This window comes from Pogona vitticeps, chromosome 1, assembly GCF_051106095.1.
Source record: "Pogona vitticeps strain Pit_001003342236 chromosome 1, PviZW2.1, whole genome shotgun sequence".
In the NCBI taxonomy this organism is placed as follows: Eukaryota; Metazoa; Chordata; class Lepidosauria; order Squamata; family Agamidae; genus Pogona; species Pogona vitticeps.
This window is the reverse complement of record NC_135783.1, coordinates 664337-678829: the sequence shown is the minus strand read 5'-3', so window position 1 is coordinate 678829 and position 14493 is coordinate 664337. Positions and strand designations below refer to the sequence as shown.

The 14493-nt window shown below is 54.2% G+C and overlaps 1 protein-coding gene across 4 annotated transcripts in view; it reads left to right on the top strand.

The window, feature by feature from the left end:
• The first annotated feature begins 5322 nt into the window (after window positions 1-5322).
• DPYSL5 (dihydropyrimidinase like 5) overlaps window positions 5323-14493 on the top strand; it is a 48069-nt gene continuing 38898 nt past the window's right edge. For 3 of the 4 annotated variants that reach the window (XM_072985707.2, XM_072985712.2, XM_072985703.2), the window contains exon 1: window positions 5323-5615. In XM_072985707.2, the coding sequence (XP_072841808.1) occupies window positions 5608-5615 (8 nt within the window). In that variant the 5' untranslated portion in view covers window positions 5323-5607. Of the gene's footprint in view, window positions 5616-6512; window positions 6636-14493 lie in introns of those variants that run through there. The other variant, XM_072985705.2, reaches the window with a different exon arrangement.

Sequence of the window (14493 nt, the reverse complement as noted above, 5' to 3'; positions counted from 1 at the left end):
ACAGAAAGTCAATATATCAAAAGACTGTGGAAACCCTAACATCAAAAATGAATTAGAAGAATTGGATTGAAAACCACAGAAACTAATGAGCATTCCAAAACTTTGGATCCTTAAGAAAAAAAAATCAAAGGCTTCATTTTTGTTGCACAAGATCACTTCAAACCAATGTGATGAAAGCAAAGATCCAAGCAATTAGAGCTAACAGCAAATGTTGACTCTGCCCCCAAAAAAGATGAATCTGTGGCACACCTCATCAGTGAATGTCCAAAGATTACACAAACAGATTACGAAATTAGACATGATAGTGTGGCAAAATTTGTGCACTGGTCATTATGCAAAAAATATAACTTGCTGGCCTCCAAAAACCCATGGGAATATTAAATGCAGAAGGTGTCAGAAAATGATGATGTCAAGATCTTGTGGGATTTCCAGATCCAAACAGATTTTGAACGTAACACACCAGACATAGTGGTAATAGAATGGAGAAATGTCTGGATCATTGACATTGCAATTCCAGGGGATGCCAGAGTTGCAAATAAATGGGAAAACTAAAAAAGTACAGAAACCTGGCTATCAAAATTTCTCTCTTGTGAATGAAACACACTTCAGTAGTCCCTGTAGTCATCAATTTCACGCAGTATTATAAGCAGTGGCTGATCTCAGAAATCACACTATCAGAGCTATAAAAAACAGCAATATTAGGAGCAGCATACATACTGCGCCAATATTTAACAGATACTTGTTTTTGTTTAAAACTTGCATCTGTTATAGAATATCAGTCAAAATTTTTATGATTTTGATTGACTGCCTGGTGTTTTTGAATAAAAACAACAACCTTCGATTTTTATTTTATTTATTTATTTTATTTTATTTGTTTGATTTATATCCCACCCATCTGGGCGGCTTACAGAATATCAAAAACAATTTTTTAAAAAACATAAAAACATTAGTATACAGCAATAACAAATAGTGCAGGAATAAAATAATAAAATAATAAATAGCAAAGCAAAGAAATCAGTAGTTGACAGGAGGGAAGGCCTGGATGTACATTCAGTTTTCAGATTTTTGTTTGTTTATATTGTTATTGGTGGGATGAGGGCCAATAAATAGGAAATAAATATCAAATATACTAAGAAATATACTTAACACACGTATAAGACACCCCATGTGTAAGATGCCCCCCTTTTCTAACCCAATATTAAGAAATCAATATTTTAAACGTAAAACAGAACACATTTTTATTTAGTAATTAGGTAACATTTACACACCAATACTGTCATATTATGCGTCACACTTTAACTTTATTCAGCCTCTGGGCTGAGAACATCTGGACATTATGAATCCCTGTTGCATCTGAGCACTCCCTACATGCTCCACCTCCAATGAAGTGTGTTGCAGTTGGTTGGTTCGGCATCAGCTGATGTCACATAAGGCTTATGATTGGGGGAAGTGAAGACTTGTGATTGGAGGCAGCCTGTTTGCAGAGGCAAGGTATGGGCAGTTTTGCAATCGCAGGGTTCTCTCCTCAGCTTACTTCCATGTATAAGATGACCCTCAATTTTTACTCTAAAGATTTTAGACAAAAGTATTGTTTTATACACAAATTACGATAAACAATGAACTAATAGATTGGAGAAAAACCCAAGTGATGGCAAACAGGAATCATCAAAATAGGCCATCCATTGTACATTAAGAAGATGCTCTCAAAAGTCTTCAGTAAATAGCCTTGTTTTGAACATCCTGAACCTGGACTAGGGAAAGATGAAGAAACGTATTCACATTCTATGGCAGCGTGGCCTGGAATGGATTTCCTCCTCCAGGTGCGTCTGGAGTTGCTCTGCCATCTCCTGCTCGATCGGTTTGCCCATAAAGAGATATTATCAACAGGTTTAAAGTTATTTAGGTTCTCTGTTGCTTGATTTGAGCATTTTAAGATGGTCCTTATTATGGTTTCTTCACACAAGGAGGGAGGTAACCCTCCCTCCGTGTAGCATAAATAATGTTAACAGCCCCATCCACAGCGACTGCCTGGTGAGCTTTCAGAAGTCAAGATGAGCATGTATCATGCACTGAGGGGGCAGGTCTGCAGCGTACTAGTGCCCTGGATGCCTCCGCTGATGTTACAGGCTGAAATTCAACCAAACAGGCCCACAGAGGATGCACTAGAGATATGAATCACATTGGATGGCCTCAATTTTTTATTTTAAAAAGAGCGTTAAATTGATTCCCAGTAAAATCACTGGGGTGAGGCTGTTGTTGACCAGGATCAGTGAGGCTGTAAACCGCTCTGAAAAGTTCCACTTGTTGGTTTGCAGCCTCCCCAATGATCTTAACATTAAAAGCCTTTTTGCTGTCCTTAAAAAGCCTTTTTTTTGCTGATCACCCTAGCATTGGCTAGAGTGAGGGAAAAGGTTTAATAGATTTATAGATAACAAATCATGACAGCAAAAGGTAAAGGTAAAGGTTCCCCTTGACAATTTTTGTCCAGTCGTGTTCGACTCTAGGGGGCGGTGCTCATCCCCGTTTCCAAGCCATAGAGCCAGCGTTCATCCGAAGACAATCTTCCGTGGTCACATGGCCAGTGCGACTTAGATACGGAACGCTGTTACCTTCCCACCGAGGTGGTCCCTATTTATCTACTTGCATTTGCATGCTTTCGAACCGCTAGGTTGGCAGGAGCTGGGACAAGCAGCGGGCGCTCACTCCATCGCGTGGATTCGATCTTACGACTGCTTGGTCTTCCGACCCAGCAGCACAGGCTTCTGCGGTTTAGCCCGCAGCGCCACCACGTCCCGTTTTAATAGATTTATAGATAACAAATCATGACAACAAAAGAATTTAACCTAAATACTAATTTTTCCTGGTTTATGTGACAATATACATGGGGTCATGAGTTGGAAACGACTGAACAACATACATTTTTGTAGTATGAATTGTTCCTGGCATATTTGATTGTATCTTTTTAAAGAACGTACAGTACTGTAATTTTAAGAATGTATGGGCTACTCTAAGGCTTAACACCTGTAAATAATTATAAGACGCTTTAATAAAGAAGGGCCACCAACACGGACCAAGTATTGCAGGAACACTAAAGTGGCATGGAGGATTCTGTTGGTCTTAGAGTTGTGGGTTAGTCTTGTTCTTACTTTTGAGAAAGATTTACATACTTAAACTTGTTACAAATAGTATTTGTTCATGTTTAGCTGAGCAACTATAGGAGACAGTGCACCCTCCTTTGGGAGGGAAGACACACCCTCCCTTGATAAAGACACAAAAGAGAAATTTGGGCCAGCAAAACTATTGGGGGTCATCTAGACATTGGGAAGAGAGAAACAATGCCTTGGATCAACCTTGGAGAACCAGAAGAACAAGGAGAAGGACTGGACTGCACCCGATGTCTGCCTGCTTCATGCTTTTTTGTATTTTTTGTATTTATTTTATCTATCATCTATCTATCTATCTATCTATCTATCTATCTATCTATCTATCTATCTATCTATCTATCTATCTATCTATCTATCTATCTATCTGATTTATATCCCGCCCATCTGGTATATCATACCACTCTTTAGGTAAAGGTATGTCCAATTTGTCCAGCCATGTCCGACTCAAGGGTGCAGAGCTCATCCCCGTTTCCAAGCTGTACAGCCAGCGTTTGTCTGAAGACCATCTTCCATGGTCATGTGGCCAACGTGATTAGACAAGCAACACCGTTACGTGTCCTTCCCACCAAGGTGGTACCTATTTATCTACTCACATTTTTACATGCTTTCGAACTGCTCGGTTGGGAGGAGCTGGGACAAGCAATGGGAGCTCACTCCATCACATGGATTCTATCTTACGACTGCAGGTCCTCTGACCTTTTGTATTTTTATTTAGCTGCAATGTTTAAGAATCAACTTAATACTGTTGCATTTAAATTTCATTGTAAATTATAAAAAACCAAAATGTGCCTTTATTTGGTAATTATTGCTACTAGACAGATCGTAAGGCATTGACATATCTCCTGGTCAAGCTCCTTGCTGCAGGTAAACTATTCTCTGAGAGATCTTTCTTCCACTAGCTCTTCAGCCATTTCCTCGTTAACTTCATCGCATGTGGCTCCTCTCTGAACCAGGGCGAGGGACGTGCTCTGACATGGAGAGGATGTTTGGGAGAAATCATGTCAACTGCCCCAGCCTAGACTATCCTCGGTGTACTACCTTTTGACGTGACCTTATATAACTTCTCCTTTGCTACTATTTTTACTTTGATTTAGTATGCTGTTGTATTGTGTTTTTTAAATATATTTTTTATTCATTTTCAATAGGGATAGAATTGGGGATAGGGGTCTTGGGGGCCTGGGGGGAGTGGACATGGGAAGGGGCAGGGTAAAATTGCAGAGAGCAAGAGGGTACTTTGACATCCACTTACACAATTCGACTAGATAAATAAATCAATCAATAAATCAATCAATAAATCAATCAATAAATCAATCAATAAATAAAAGAACAAAAAAAAAGAGCAACAGGTTTCACCAGAATTACTATAGTGACTAATCTCTCTGTTCCCTGACTGGACATTCACATTCTTCTTTTATCTATGTTTTCCATTCCATATTTCAAGTTCAGGTATAAAATCATTCCAAATGTTTGTGTCATTTTTACGATGACCATGTTTTTGCTCTCTTCCAATGTTTCCCATATTATAGCTGCAGTAATTACATGCATTATCAAATGTTTCATTTCTTTATCTACAATCTCAGACATAATACTCAATTAACACATTTTAAAAAACCATTTCGTTTGATTTTGGTTTTATTAGCTGCTATTTTTGTTGCTATGTGCTGTCAGTTTATGGTTATGGGTTGCTATAAGCCAAGTAAGAGATTGGAGGTGTGGTTTTAGCATTGCCCCCCCCCCGCCCGCCGAACACAGTGAGTTTCCATGGCCTGTGACCCTCCTGAGCCCTAGTCTGCCACTCTGCCCCCCCCCCCCCGAACACCACACCCCTGCTGTTCTTATTGCCTGCCTTTTACCCCTTGACGATGCTGTGCCCTGATCGAAGAATTCCGTTTTCTGGAATGGTCTGGCCATCAAAAGTGGCTTTGCGCCCTTGACCATCAACCCCCTTCTCCTAAAAAGAGAGAGAGAGAGAAAGACTGACTAGGAACGGGGGGGAGGGAGGATCGTTCGTTCATATTAGGCCAGGATTATCTGGAAGGGAGGGGACGGCCAGTCCGGATTCCGTGGGCTGCTGCGGATGCCGCTGCCGCTGCCGCTGTTCAGCTGGATACGAGAGGCAGGCCAGCCCTCCTCCCTTTCTGCGCCGGGGGAGCGGGGCGGCTCTCCCGTAGAGGAGGAGGAGCCGCCGCCGCCGCCGCCGCGTTCGCTGTCCAAGGTACCAGCCAGCCAGGCTGCCTCGCTGAATCGGGAGGAAGCACGTGCTGAATGAAGCAGCCGCTCTCGCGGACCTCGAGGCCGGCTTCCCTCGCGGGATCCCTCCTGGCGGGACCCTCCGAGCAAGGCTGTGCAGCCGTCGCCGCCGACCCGACCCTTCCCACCCCCGCGGGGCTGATCCCGACTTCCCCGGAGGCAGGCCGCCGCCTCCCGCCGGGGCTCCCACGAGATGCCCGGGTAAGGAACGTGGGAAACACCCTCTCGGCCTTCCTTTGAGGAACGGGGGGGGGCTGGGGAGGGCTGGCCTGGAAGCCCGGCGCGTGCGGCAGAGTTAGGGCCCCCCCCACTTGCTCCCCTGGCTGGGCTCAGGGCCCGGGGAGGGGGAAGCGGGGGCCTTGGCGGGTGGGTGGGAGCCCCTCCGGGAGCCCCCCCGTTCGCTCCGAGGGCGGGGCCCGGGGCCCTGAAGAGCTCTGCCCCGGCGAGGGGCCCCGGTGGTCCCAGCGGGCCCGGTCCTTCTCGCCTGCCCGGAAGAGGCGCCCAGGCCGAGGGGAATGGCCCGACCAAAGGGGGGTCGCGGGTGCCGGGGGGGGGAAGGGGGAGGGGGGAGGCCCGGTCCCGGGGGAAAGCCAGCTTGGCGCTCACGTGGGCAGCCGGGGGGGGGGCTCCGCAGGGCGAGGGGGGCGCCTTCCTTCCCCGAAGAGCTGTCCCTGCCCCGCCGCCGAAGGGCCCTCCTTCTCGGCGGGGGGGGGGAGAGCGGTTCTGGAGGGAGGGGCAGGAGCCCCCTGGAGACTCTTCGGCTCAGACGGGGCGATGAGGGGGGGGTTGCCCTTGCGCCCCACCATGGGGGGGGGAGCCTTCTTGCGGCCCTCCCTGGTCTGTCTGTGGCGGGAGGGGGGGCGCCCCAGCGCAAGGACCCCGGGCCCTCCCCCCCACGCTGCCTCCCTCGGTCGCCTTGGCAACCCCAGCCCCCGTGGGGAGGCGGGAGGGGGCCGCGCCCTCCCCCCGAGCCACGCCCCTTTGGCGGGCGCGAAGCCGACCGGGAGGCGTAGTTCTCTCCTGCCCGGAGGCCCCGCCCCCCCGAGGCCCAGCGAGACCCGCGATTGGCCGAGCAGGTGGAGAGCGCCGGAGCCCCTTTCCCCGCCTCCCCCCCCCGCCCTGCTCGGAGGGAAGCAGGTGGACGCGGGCGGCGGCGGCGGCGGCGGCGAGGAGGAGGAGAGGCAGACCGGCGGGCGGGCGGAGGGGCCACACGGAGCGCGGGTGAGCGAGCGGGGGTGGGGGCTGAGGCGGGGTGGGGGTGGGGAAGGGGGGCTGCGCCGGTCCCCCCAAGGAAGGGGGGCTCAGCCGTTCAGCCATGGGGGGAACCCGTGCGCCCCCCGCCCGTGGCGGTGCCTCGTGGCCCCGAGAGGAGGAGAGGGCGCTCCCACCCTCCCTCCTTCCCTCCTTCCTCGTTTCTCTCCCCCTCCCGGCGCCGGTGTCCCAACGGGGGGCGCCCCCCCGGCCCCGCCCCGGCCCGGTGGAGGAGGGGGCCGCCCGCCTGGGCGTGTCCCCGCTTTGTCTGCCTGCCGGGAGGGGGGTGGCTCCGGGTCCCCCGACGCCTCCGCAGCCTAGACGGGGGGGGGGGAGGCGGCGGCGGCGGCGGCGGCGTTGTTCGGGAGCAACCGCCCACCGTCCCTCCATGCAGACAGGCGGCCGTCCAGCCCCCCCGGGATGCTCTGGGGCGCTGGTGGTCTCGGCCCCCCGCTCCCTCGCCCGCTCCTCCTGCTGCTGCTGCTGCTGCTTGGCCGGGATGCTGCTCGGGCGGCCTTTGTGCGCCCGCGGCGGGAAGGGCGGGGTGGGGGCCGCCTTTGTCCTCCGTGCTGGCCGCTGCCTTTTCCCGGGGGAGGCGACGGCGCGGGCGGGTTCCGGCTCCCCAGCCAGGCGACCGGCTGGCTGGCTGGCTGGCTGGCCGGCCCCTGGGGCGGACAATGGCCTGCCCGGGGCGGGCGGGAGGGGCGGCTGGGCTGGGCTGGGCCGGGGCCCCTCTGCCGCCGACGCCATCATCATCATCATCATCATCATCTCCCGCTCCTCTTCGGCGCGTGGCCCAAGGCCGGGAGGGAGGTCTCGGTCTTCGCGGGCATCTCCTCGGGCGCCCGCAGGCGTCCCGGCCGCGGCGGGGCCGTGTGGCCGCAGCAGCTGGGCGGAAGGCTTCGCGCTGCCCGGGTCCCGCTTGGCCGGAGAACCGCCGCGAGGTCCCGGATCGGTCCCTTCGCCCGAGGGGGAGGCGAGTGTCTCCTCCCTCCCTCCTCCGTTGCCGCCCCCCCTCGGGGAAAGGGGGTTCGCTTGGCTCAGCAGGGCCCCCCCCGCCGCCCTCGCCCTCCTCTTGGCTGAGCTCTCTCTCCCCCCCCCGCAGCCCTCCCCGCCCGCCGGCCCATCTGGAGGCCCCGCCTGGGCAGGCAGGCCGGCCGGCCTCGGTTGCGCTCGGAAGGCGTCTTTCCCAGCCCGCCCTAACCCGACAGACAGACAGACACACACACACCCCTGCCAGCGCGCCTGCCTCTTTTCACCTCCTTATTTCCATTTGTTCCCAACTTTCCTCCTCATTAGGGTCCTCAAGGCTCTCTCTGTGTGTGTGTGTGTGTCTGTGTGTGTGTCTGTGTGTGTGTGTGCGCGCGCGCGCGCGCGTATTCTGGGGGCTGTGGTTGTGGAGCATCTCCTCGGTGGCCAGGGAAGGGGGGCAAAGGGAGAGAGCCAAATGGAGGAGAGCCAGGGAGGACCCCGTGGGACCTCCCTGGGATTCTCAGTGGCTGACATTTATTCTGGCCATACACCCTTGCCTGAGAGGCAGGCTGTAGAATTACTCAGAAGTAAGGCCCATGAGTGGTCCTGGGGCTGAAGCGCTGCCTGCCTGCCCATCACCCAGCTGGATCCTTTGGGAGTTTCTCTGGGGGTGGGGTGGGGTTGGGGGGGTTGGGCAGAGCGGTGGCTTTTTCATTTATTTATTTATTTTGAGGTGGGCACGAGGAGGAGGCGCATGTGAATACCTTTTCTGAACCATTTGTGGTTTCATTGAACCAAAGATGTTTGGGGACCACGATTTGTTCCAGAGTAAGGGGCAGGAAATACTTGGCTCCGGTCGTTGTTGTTGTTTCCTCGTTTAGTCGCGTCCGACTCTTTGTGACCCCCCAAGAACCAGAGCACGCCAGGCCCTCCGGTCACCCCAGCCTAAATCACGATGGCTCTGCTCTGCTCTGCTCCGCTGGGTCCTGCCTTGCCCTAAAGGTTGGGGAAGGCTCTCTGGGCAGATTATCCCTCCCCTGACCCCCAAATCTCTGCCTCCTTCAGGCCCTCCCCTCCTCGGTGGCTGGCCTGTGGCTCTTTGGCCTTGCCGCTGAACCCCGAGCACGAGCAGCGAAGCCTTCCCCTCTTGGGGCGCCGGAAGAGCTTCTGGCTGAGCCAGGGTTCTGGAGCCCAGGCTGCCCAGGGTCAGCCCCCCCATCATGCCCTCTCCTCCTCCTCCTCCAGGTGCTCTTTGCTCCTTACAGGCAGAGAGCAGAGGTCCTCCCTGTGTTGAGAGGGAGCAGAGGCAATGTCTCTTCCCTGCTCCCTCTCCCCCCAACCTGTGGGAAGGGAAGGCTATTCTGGCCCTCCAGCCTACCTGCTGCCTGGTTGGAGGGGGGGGTCAGGACAGGCCTGCCTGCGGGAGGCAAACGGACCCCGAAGCCCTTCAGGCTAGCTCTGGGGCAGCAGGCAAGGGCAGCTTGGCCATCAATGGGCTGCTCTGTGTGGGAGCCCTTTCCCCCCCCCTCGCTGTCAAGCCTCTCGACAGGTCCAGGCATGGCGGGGGGGGGGGGAGACTGGCAGAGGCAGCAGCAGAAAAGGCTGAAGTGAGGGTGTGGAGCCTTGCCAGGTTGCTTGAGCAGAGAGCCGAGACCACCCAAATCCTTAACCCAGGTCCTGCCACCGGGAGGGGGGGCTGTTTTCCTCTCCCTGGCTCCCAGGGAGAGGGGGCTGAGGGAATCTCCCTCAAGGGTTGGCAGCTGGCTGGACTGGGGGCTCAAACCCACCCCTTCCCCCTGGACTCTTTCTAGCCTGCCTGATACCTCAGGCGCTTTCGTTCAGTTGAGCGGTTGAGAAGGTCTTTTTGCTGAAGGGGTTTCAGGTTGTTTTCATTGTGTTGCGCACTGTACCATCATTTGGTTTCGTTGTAAGCCCCCTGGAGACCCCTTTCTGGGACACATCTGTGTGAGACCCATGGGTGGGCAGGTAGCATTGAGAGAAACACCTCAAGAGCAACGCAAGACGATTTCAACCATCCCACCAGGGATGGCAAGTGGAGGACAAGGAGTGGCAGCCTGGCAGTATGTGGGGCGGATGGGGGGGGGGTCAGGCCGGGTCGGCCTGCTACCGCATGGCTCGGGCTGGCCGGGTGCCCAGAACGGCCAAGAAAGCAAGTGGGGGTGGGGGGGCACACAGTGCTGTTGCAGGAGGGGAGGCTCAGCCTCCTTGGGACGGCTGGTGGGGCGGGGAATGGCGTGGCACGTGGGGAGGGGGCCCTCCCTGCTCCCTCTTTGCTGCCCTTCTGCACACGGGGCCAAGACCTTTCACTTCAGGCAGGGGTTCCCTTAGTGACCAAGCAGGGTTTAAAAACAGGATAGTTTGTAATTTTGTTGCTTTTAAAACTGTATTAGTAATGCTTTTGTCAAGCCTTTTTATTATAATGTTCACTTCATTCTTTTGAAACCGTTGAATAATTTACTGTCTCCAGCTTTTACTGTTGTCTTTTTAACGATGCATGCCTCCTTGGGGGTCCTTTTTAAGGAGAAAGGCAGGGTGAAAATATTGAAAATAAGTAAACAAACACATTTCTGGAGGCAGTGGAGACCAATGGGAGTGGCCTTTGCAGGCTCCCTGTCTGGGTCTCTGCCTTCCTTTTTAACCCATGAGAAAAGGCTCACCTTGCAGAGGTGATGTTGGGAATTCCCATGGAGGCCGAGCGAGCGAGCGAGCGCGCGAGCGGGGCTTTTGCTGTGGGCAGGCCTGCTTCTCCTAAAGTGTTGCTTCTTGCTTTGCCACACTTCAGGCCAGCCGAAGGAGGCAGCTGCGATGGGTGCCGGATTTGGGGTGTCCCAGCAGGTTGCTTGGCGCTTCATTTCTGATTGCATTTTTACTGCCTGTGAGGGACAGTGAAGTGCTGGTAAGGCTTCCTGCTGCATGTGCCAAAAGGAGGCGTGACCTTTGGATATAAATGTGCACCTTGGCCTGGCAGTGGGGCTGAGGATTTGGGGTAGATTTGCTTTTCTGCTTCAGGCAGTCCTGGCCACAGAGCAATCCAGATCCCCACGTGTGCCTCAGCGGCCACTCTTGAATTATATTGGATAAAAACAATTTTGGTTTGTCCTCCTAGCCGACGTCAGCTAGCCCTTCCACTTCATGGAGAGCTGAGCTGGCATGTTTAGCCTTGAGAAAAGAAGACTGAAGGGAGAGAATATGATAGCACTTTCCAAGTACTTGAAAGGCTGTCTCTGCAGAGGAGGAGCAGGACCTGTTCTCGATCGTCCCCGAGTGCAGGACAGGCAACCATGGGCTCAAGCTGTAGGAAGCCGGGTTTCAGTTGAATATCAGGAAAAACTTCCTAACGGAGCAGTACGACGATGGAACCCGTGTCCTCGACAGGCGGTGAGCACTCCAATTCTGGAGGGCTTCAAGAGAAGCATAGACAACCACCTGGCAGATATCCTTCGATCTGTATTCCTGCAGTGGTCAGAGGGGACGTGGGTGGCACTGCGGGTTAAACTGCTGAGCCACTGGGCTGTCGATGGAAAGGTTGGCAGCTCGAATCCTCAAAACGAGGTGAGCTCCTGTTGCTTGTCCCAGCTCCTACCAACCTAGCAGCTCAAAAGCCTGCACATGTGAGTAGATGAATCGGTACCACCTCGCTGGGAAAGTAATGGTGTTCCCTGTCTAGTCATGCTGGCCACATGGCCATGGAGCAGGAAGTTGGACGTGATGGCCTTCTAGGCCCTCTCCAACTTCATGATCCTGTGATTCTGTAACCATGGTGGGGGTGGGGGTGGGGTGGGGGTGGTTCTTGTTACCACACGGCTGGTAGGAGGTAGTGGAGGGCCCGCGGGGGTTTGTGGTGGAATGGGGCTGCAGAAAGGACGGCCGGGGGGGGGGTAATGTGGCAAAGAGAGAGAGAAGGGTTTCTGCTTCGTAGATGTGCCAAACTGTCTGCGCAAGGGTTTGTGGGATGCTTCTAGCGCTGACCGTTTATGATCTGCAGCCTAAAAGATGGCTAAGAGGTGGTGTGAGGGGGAAGGTGCCAACCCCTGTTCACACCACATGCCCCTCTATCTGAGCCCCCTCTATCTGGGCCCCTCACCTGGAGAGAAGGTGTGAAACGGCTTGCGCTCCGGCAGGTTTGAAAAGGAAGGGAGCCCCAGGCCTGTGATGGGCCAGAAGGCGGCTGTCTCTCCCGCGCGTGGGGGGGGGGGAAGGGGGAGGTTGTTGCTGTGGAAAGGCAGGTGGTTCTGAAGGGGGTCAACCCGGGATTGTTTTCCAGAGGCGACCTGAGGTGGCTTCACGGATCAGAGTCAGGGGCGGCTCCCTGCTGCTCTGGCAGAGGCTGCCTGGCGCGGATGGATTTGGCCTGAGGGTTCGTCTGGCAAAACCTTCTGGTCTGATCAGTTCTGTGCGCCCCCCCCCCCCACGATGTGTCTTTAAGGGTCCATGTGAGGCCCAAACCGGCATTGCTGACACTGGCGTTTGAGACAGCCATGATCCTGCGCTGCTTGGGCACCTACCTGATCGGCTGTCCAGGGTGCCCTGGGAGCATGTGGAAGGGCTCCCCACACACACACACACACACCCAGCGGAAGGCATTCCCCTCGCGGCACCCGTCCTCCTGGGATGAAAAGAGGGAGCTGGCCCACGTGGAGGTGTGGAAAGACGGCTCTAGACCCTTGATCTGCTGGGAAGGGAAAAGTGTGTGTGTGTCTCCGTTAACCCTGGCCCGGTTGGCCTCCCCTTTTCTCCCCGGTTCCTGTAAAACCTTTTCCATCTCTCTTATCGGCACATGATTTTGTAACGCCCACCACAAGAAGATGGTTGAAGAGATCTGTGATGGATGTGAAGTCAGAGAGAGACAAATTGGCTTACGCTGGAAGTTGGCAAGGGGGCAGGGGGTCTGGAGGGGAGGAGACAGACAGAGAGAGACTCTGGGATGGACAAAGGAAGGAGGGGGGGTGGACATATTAAACTCTCGCCAGGTGCCCGTCCTGTGAGCCCTTTCGGGTTGAGGAGGTGGTGTCCGCTCTCCCATGTTCTGCTTCCTGGGGGGCTCCTCCCTACGCACAGAATCTGGGGCAGGGGGTCCCGGTGTAGACCTCCCTCCCGGATTGGAGTGTGCAGTGGCACCTTTAGGGTTGCGGCAGGCAAACCTCCCCTTGAGCTGGGTTGGCCTGGCAAGGTTCTGTCGCGGGGAGGGCCGGGGGGGCAGGTCCCCAAGCGCGGGTTCTCTGCGGCCCGTGACAGCACAACCAGGAGCGTCCGTTGCGCGTCTGGTCTGAGGGTTGTTGTTTCTCAGAGAGGCCAGGCCTCTCCTGCACGAGGACCCCCCGCGTAAGCTATGCTCGTACAGGCCCAATCCTGTCGCCCCGGCACACAGGGGAAATCCCTGGGAGGAAGCTGGCAGAGTGCGGACCTGCCGCCAGGTCCCCCACCTCCTGCTCTGGAACACTTTGCTTTCGCAGTGCAGGCAAATTTGTAATGATGAATGGAGGATGATGGCTCCATAGAGCTCTCTTTCCACATGCTGGCAAAATGTTAGGGAAATTGGAAGTCTGGAAAAGGGGGAAGACGCCTGGGGCATCTTCAGGCCTGAGATTTGTTTCAGGACTGCACCTTCCTGGATCGAAACTCATCTCCTCAGGGGCAGCGCGGATGTGTGGTGCTCGGACAGCAAGGGAGGAAACGGTTAAAGCCCACTTCCCTTCACGCCAGGTGTGGGCACCGGGTGGCTGTAAAGAAGGGTGTTAGGCTCGGTGGCAGCTAAGTGGAACTTCTGTGTCTAGAAGTAGTCTACCTCTCAGCAGGGGACGGGGACAAAACCCCAAGGCTGGGCGTTTGCATCCCCCCCCACGGTGCCTCTGGAAAGCCCTGGGAGGGTCGCCGTGAGCTGGACCGCACATGGTTGTGGGGTGTGTGTGATTGTTTGGACGGTTCCGACATGCCCTGTGCGACCGGAGGCTGCCTCAGGAGAGGCTCTGCTTGACCTCCACGCACCCCTCCCTCCTCTTCCCAAGAGTTGGTCCCACCTGCCACCCTGGCGGGGCCTGTGCAGACGTTTCCATACGGTCTGTGGTCTCTGATGCTGCTTGTATTTTGTGTTGTTTGGAAGCTGGCCCAAAAGTGTCCTGCACAGCAGGAAATTAAAAAATTGTAATGAACCATAAACCATTTAATTCAGTCCTCATGAAAAAAATAAAGCAGAACGCTCTTTCTCTCTCACATGCGTGAGTGACAGAGAGAGAGGGAGGATATTCTTAACATTTGCCTGTGAGTGAGAGCAAAAGGGAAGGGTTAGGGCAGCATCTCTGAGGGAGAAGAATAATGGAATGGTTGTTGTAGGTTTTTTGGGCTGTTTGGCCGTGTTCTGGAGGTTTTTCTTCCTGAGGTTTCACCAGTCTCTGTGGCCAGGAGGAGAGGAGTTAGAACTCTGTCTGCCTTCTAGTGTAGTGTGCGAAAATGTCAATGAACTCTACCCAGCCACAAGGACTGGCAATCACTGCACACAAAAGACTAGCTAACAACACCCACCAATCACAGTGACAGATCATCTCCCCCCTTATCAGGACAATACACCTATAACAAAAAACACCCTGATCACCCTAATCACCCAATCTCCTGAAAAGGACAAAAAGCTGATCCCACAGCTACAAATACTCAATTATCCCACACACTACACCAGAACACAGACACAGAGTTCCGACTCCTGTCCTCTGAAGATGCCCATGGCCACAGAGACTGGCGAAACATTAGGAAGAACAACCTTCAGAACACGGCCAAAGAGCCCGAAAAACCCACAACAACCATCGGATCCTGGCCGTGAAAGCCTTCGTGAATACAATAATGG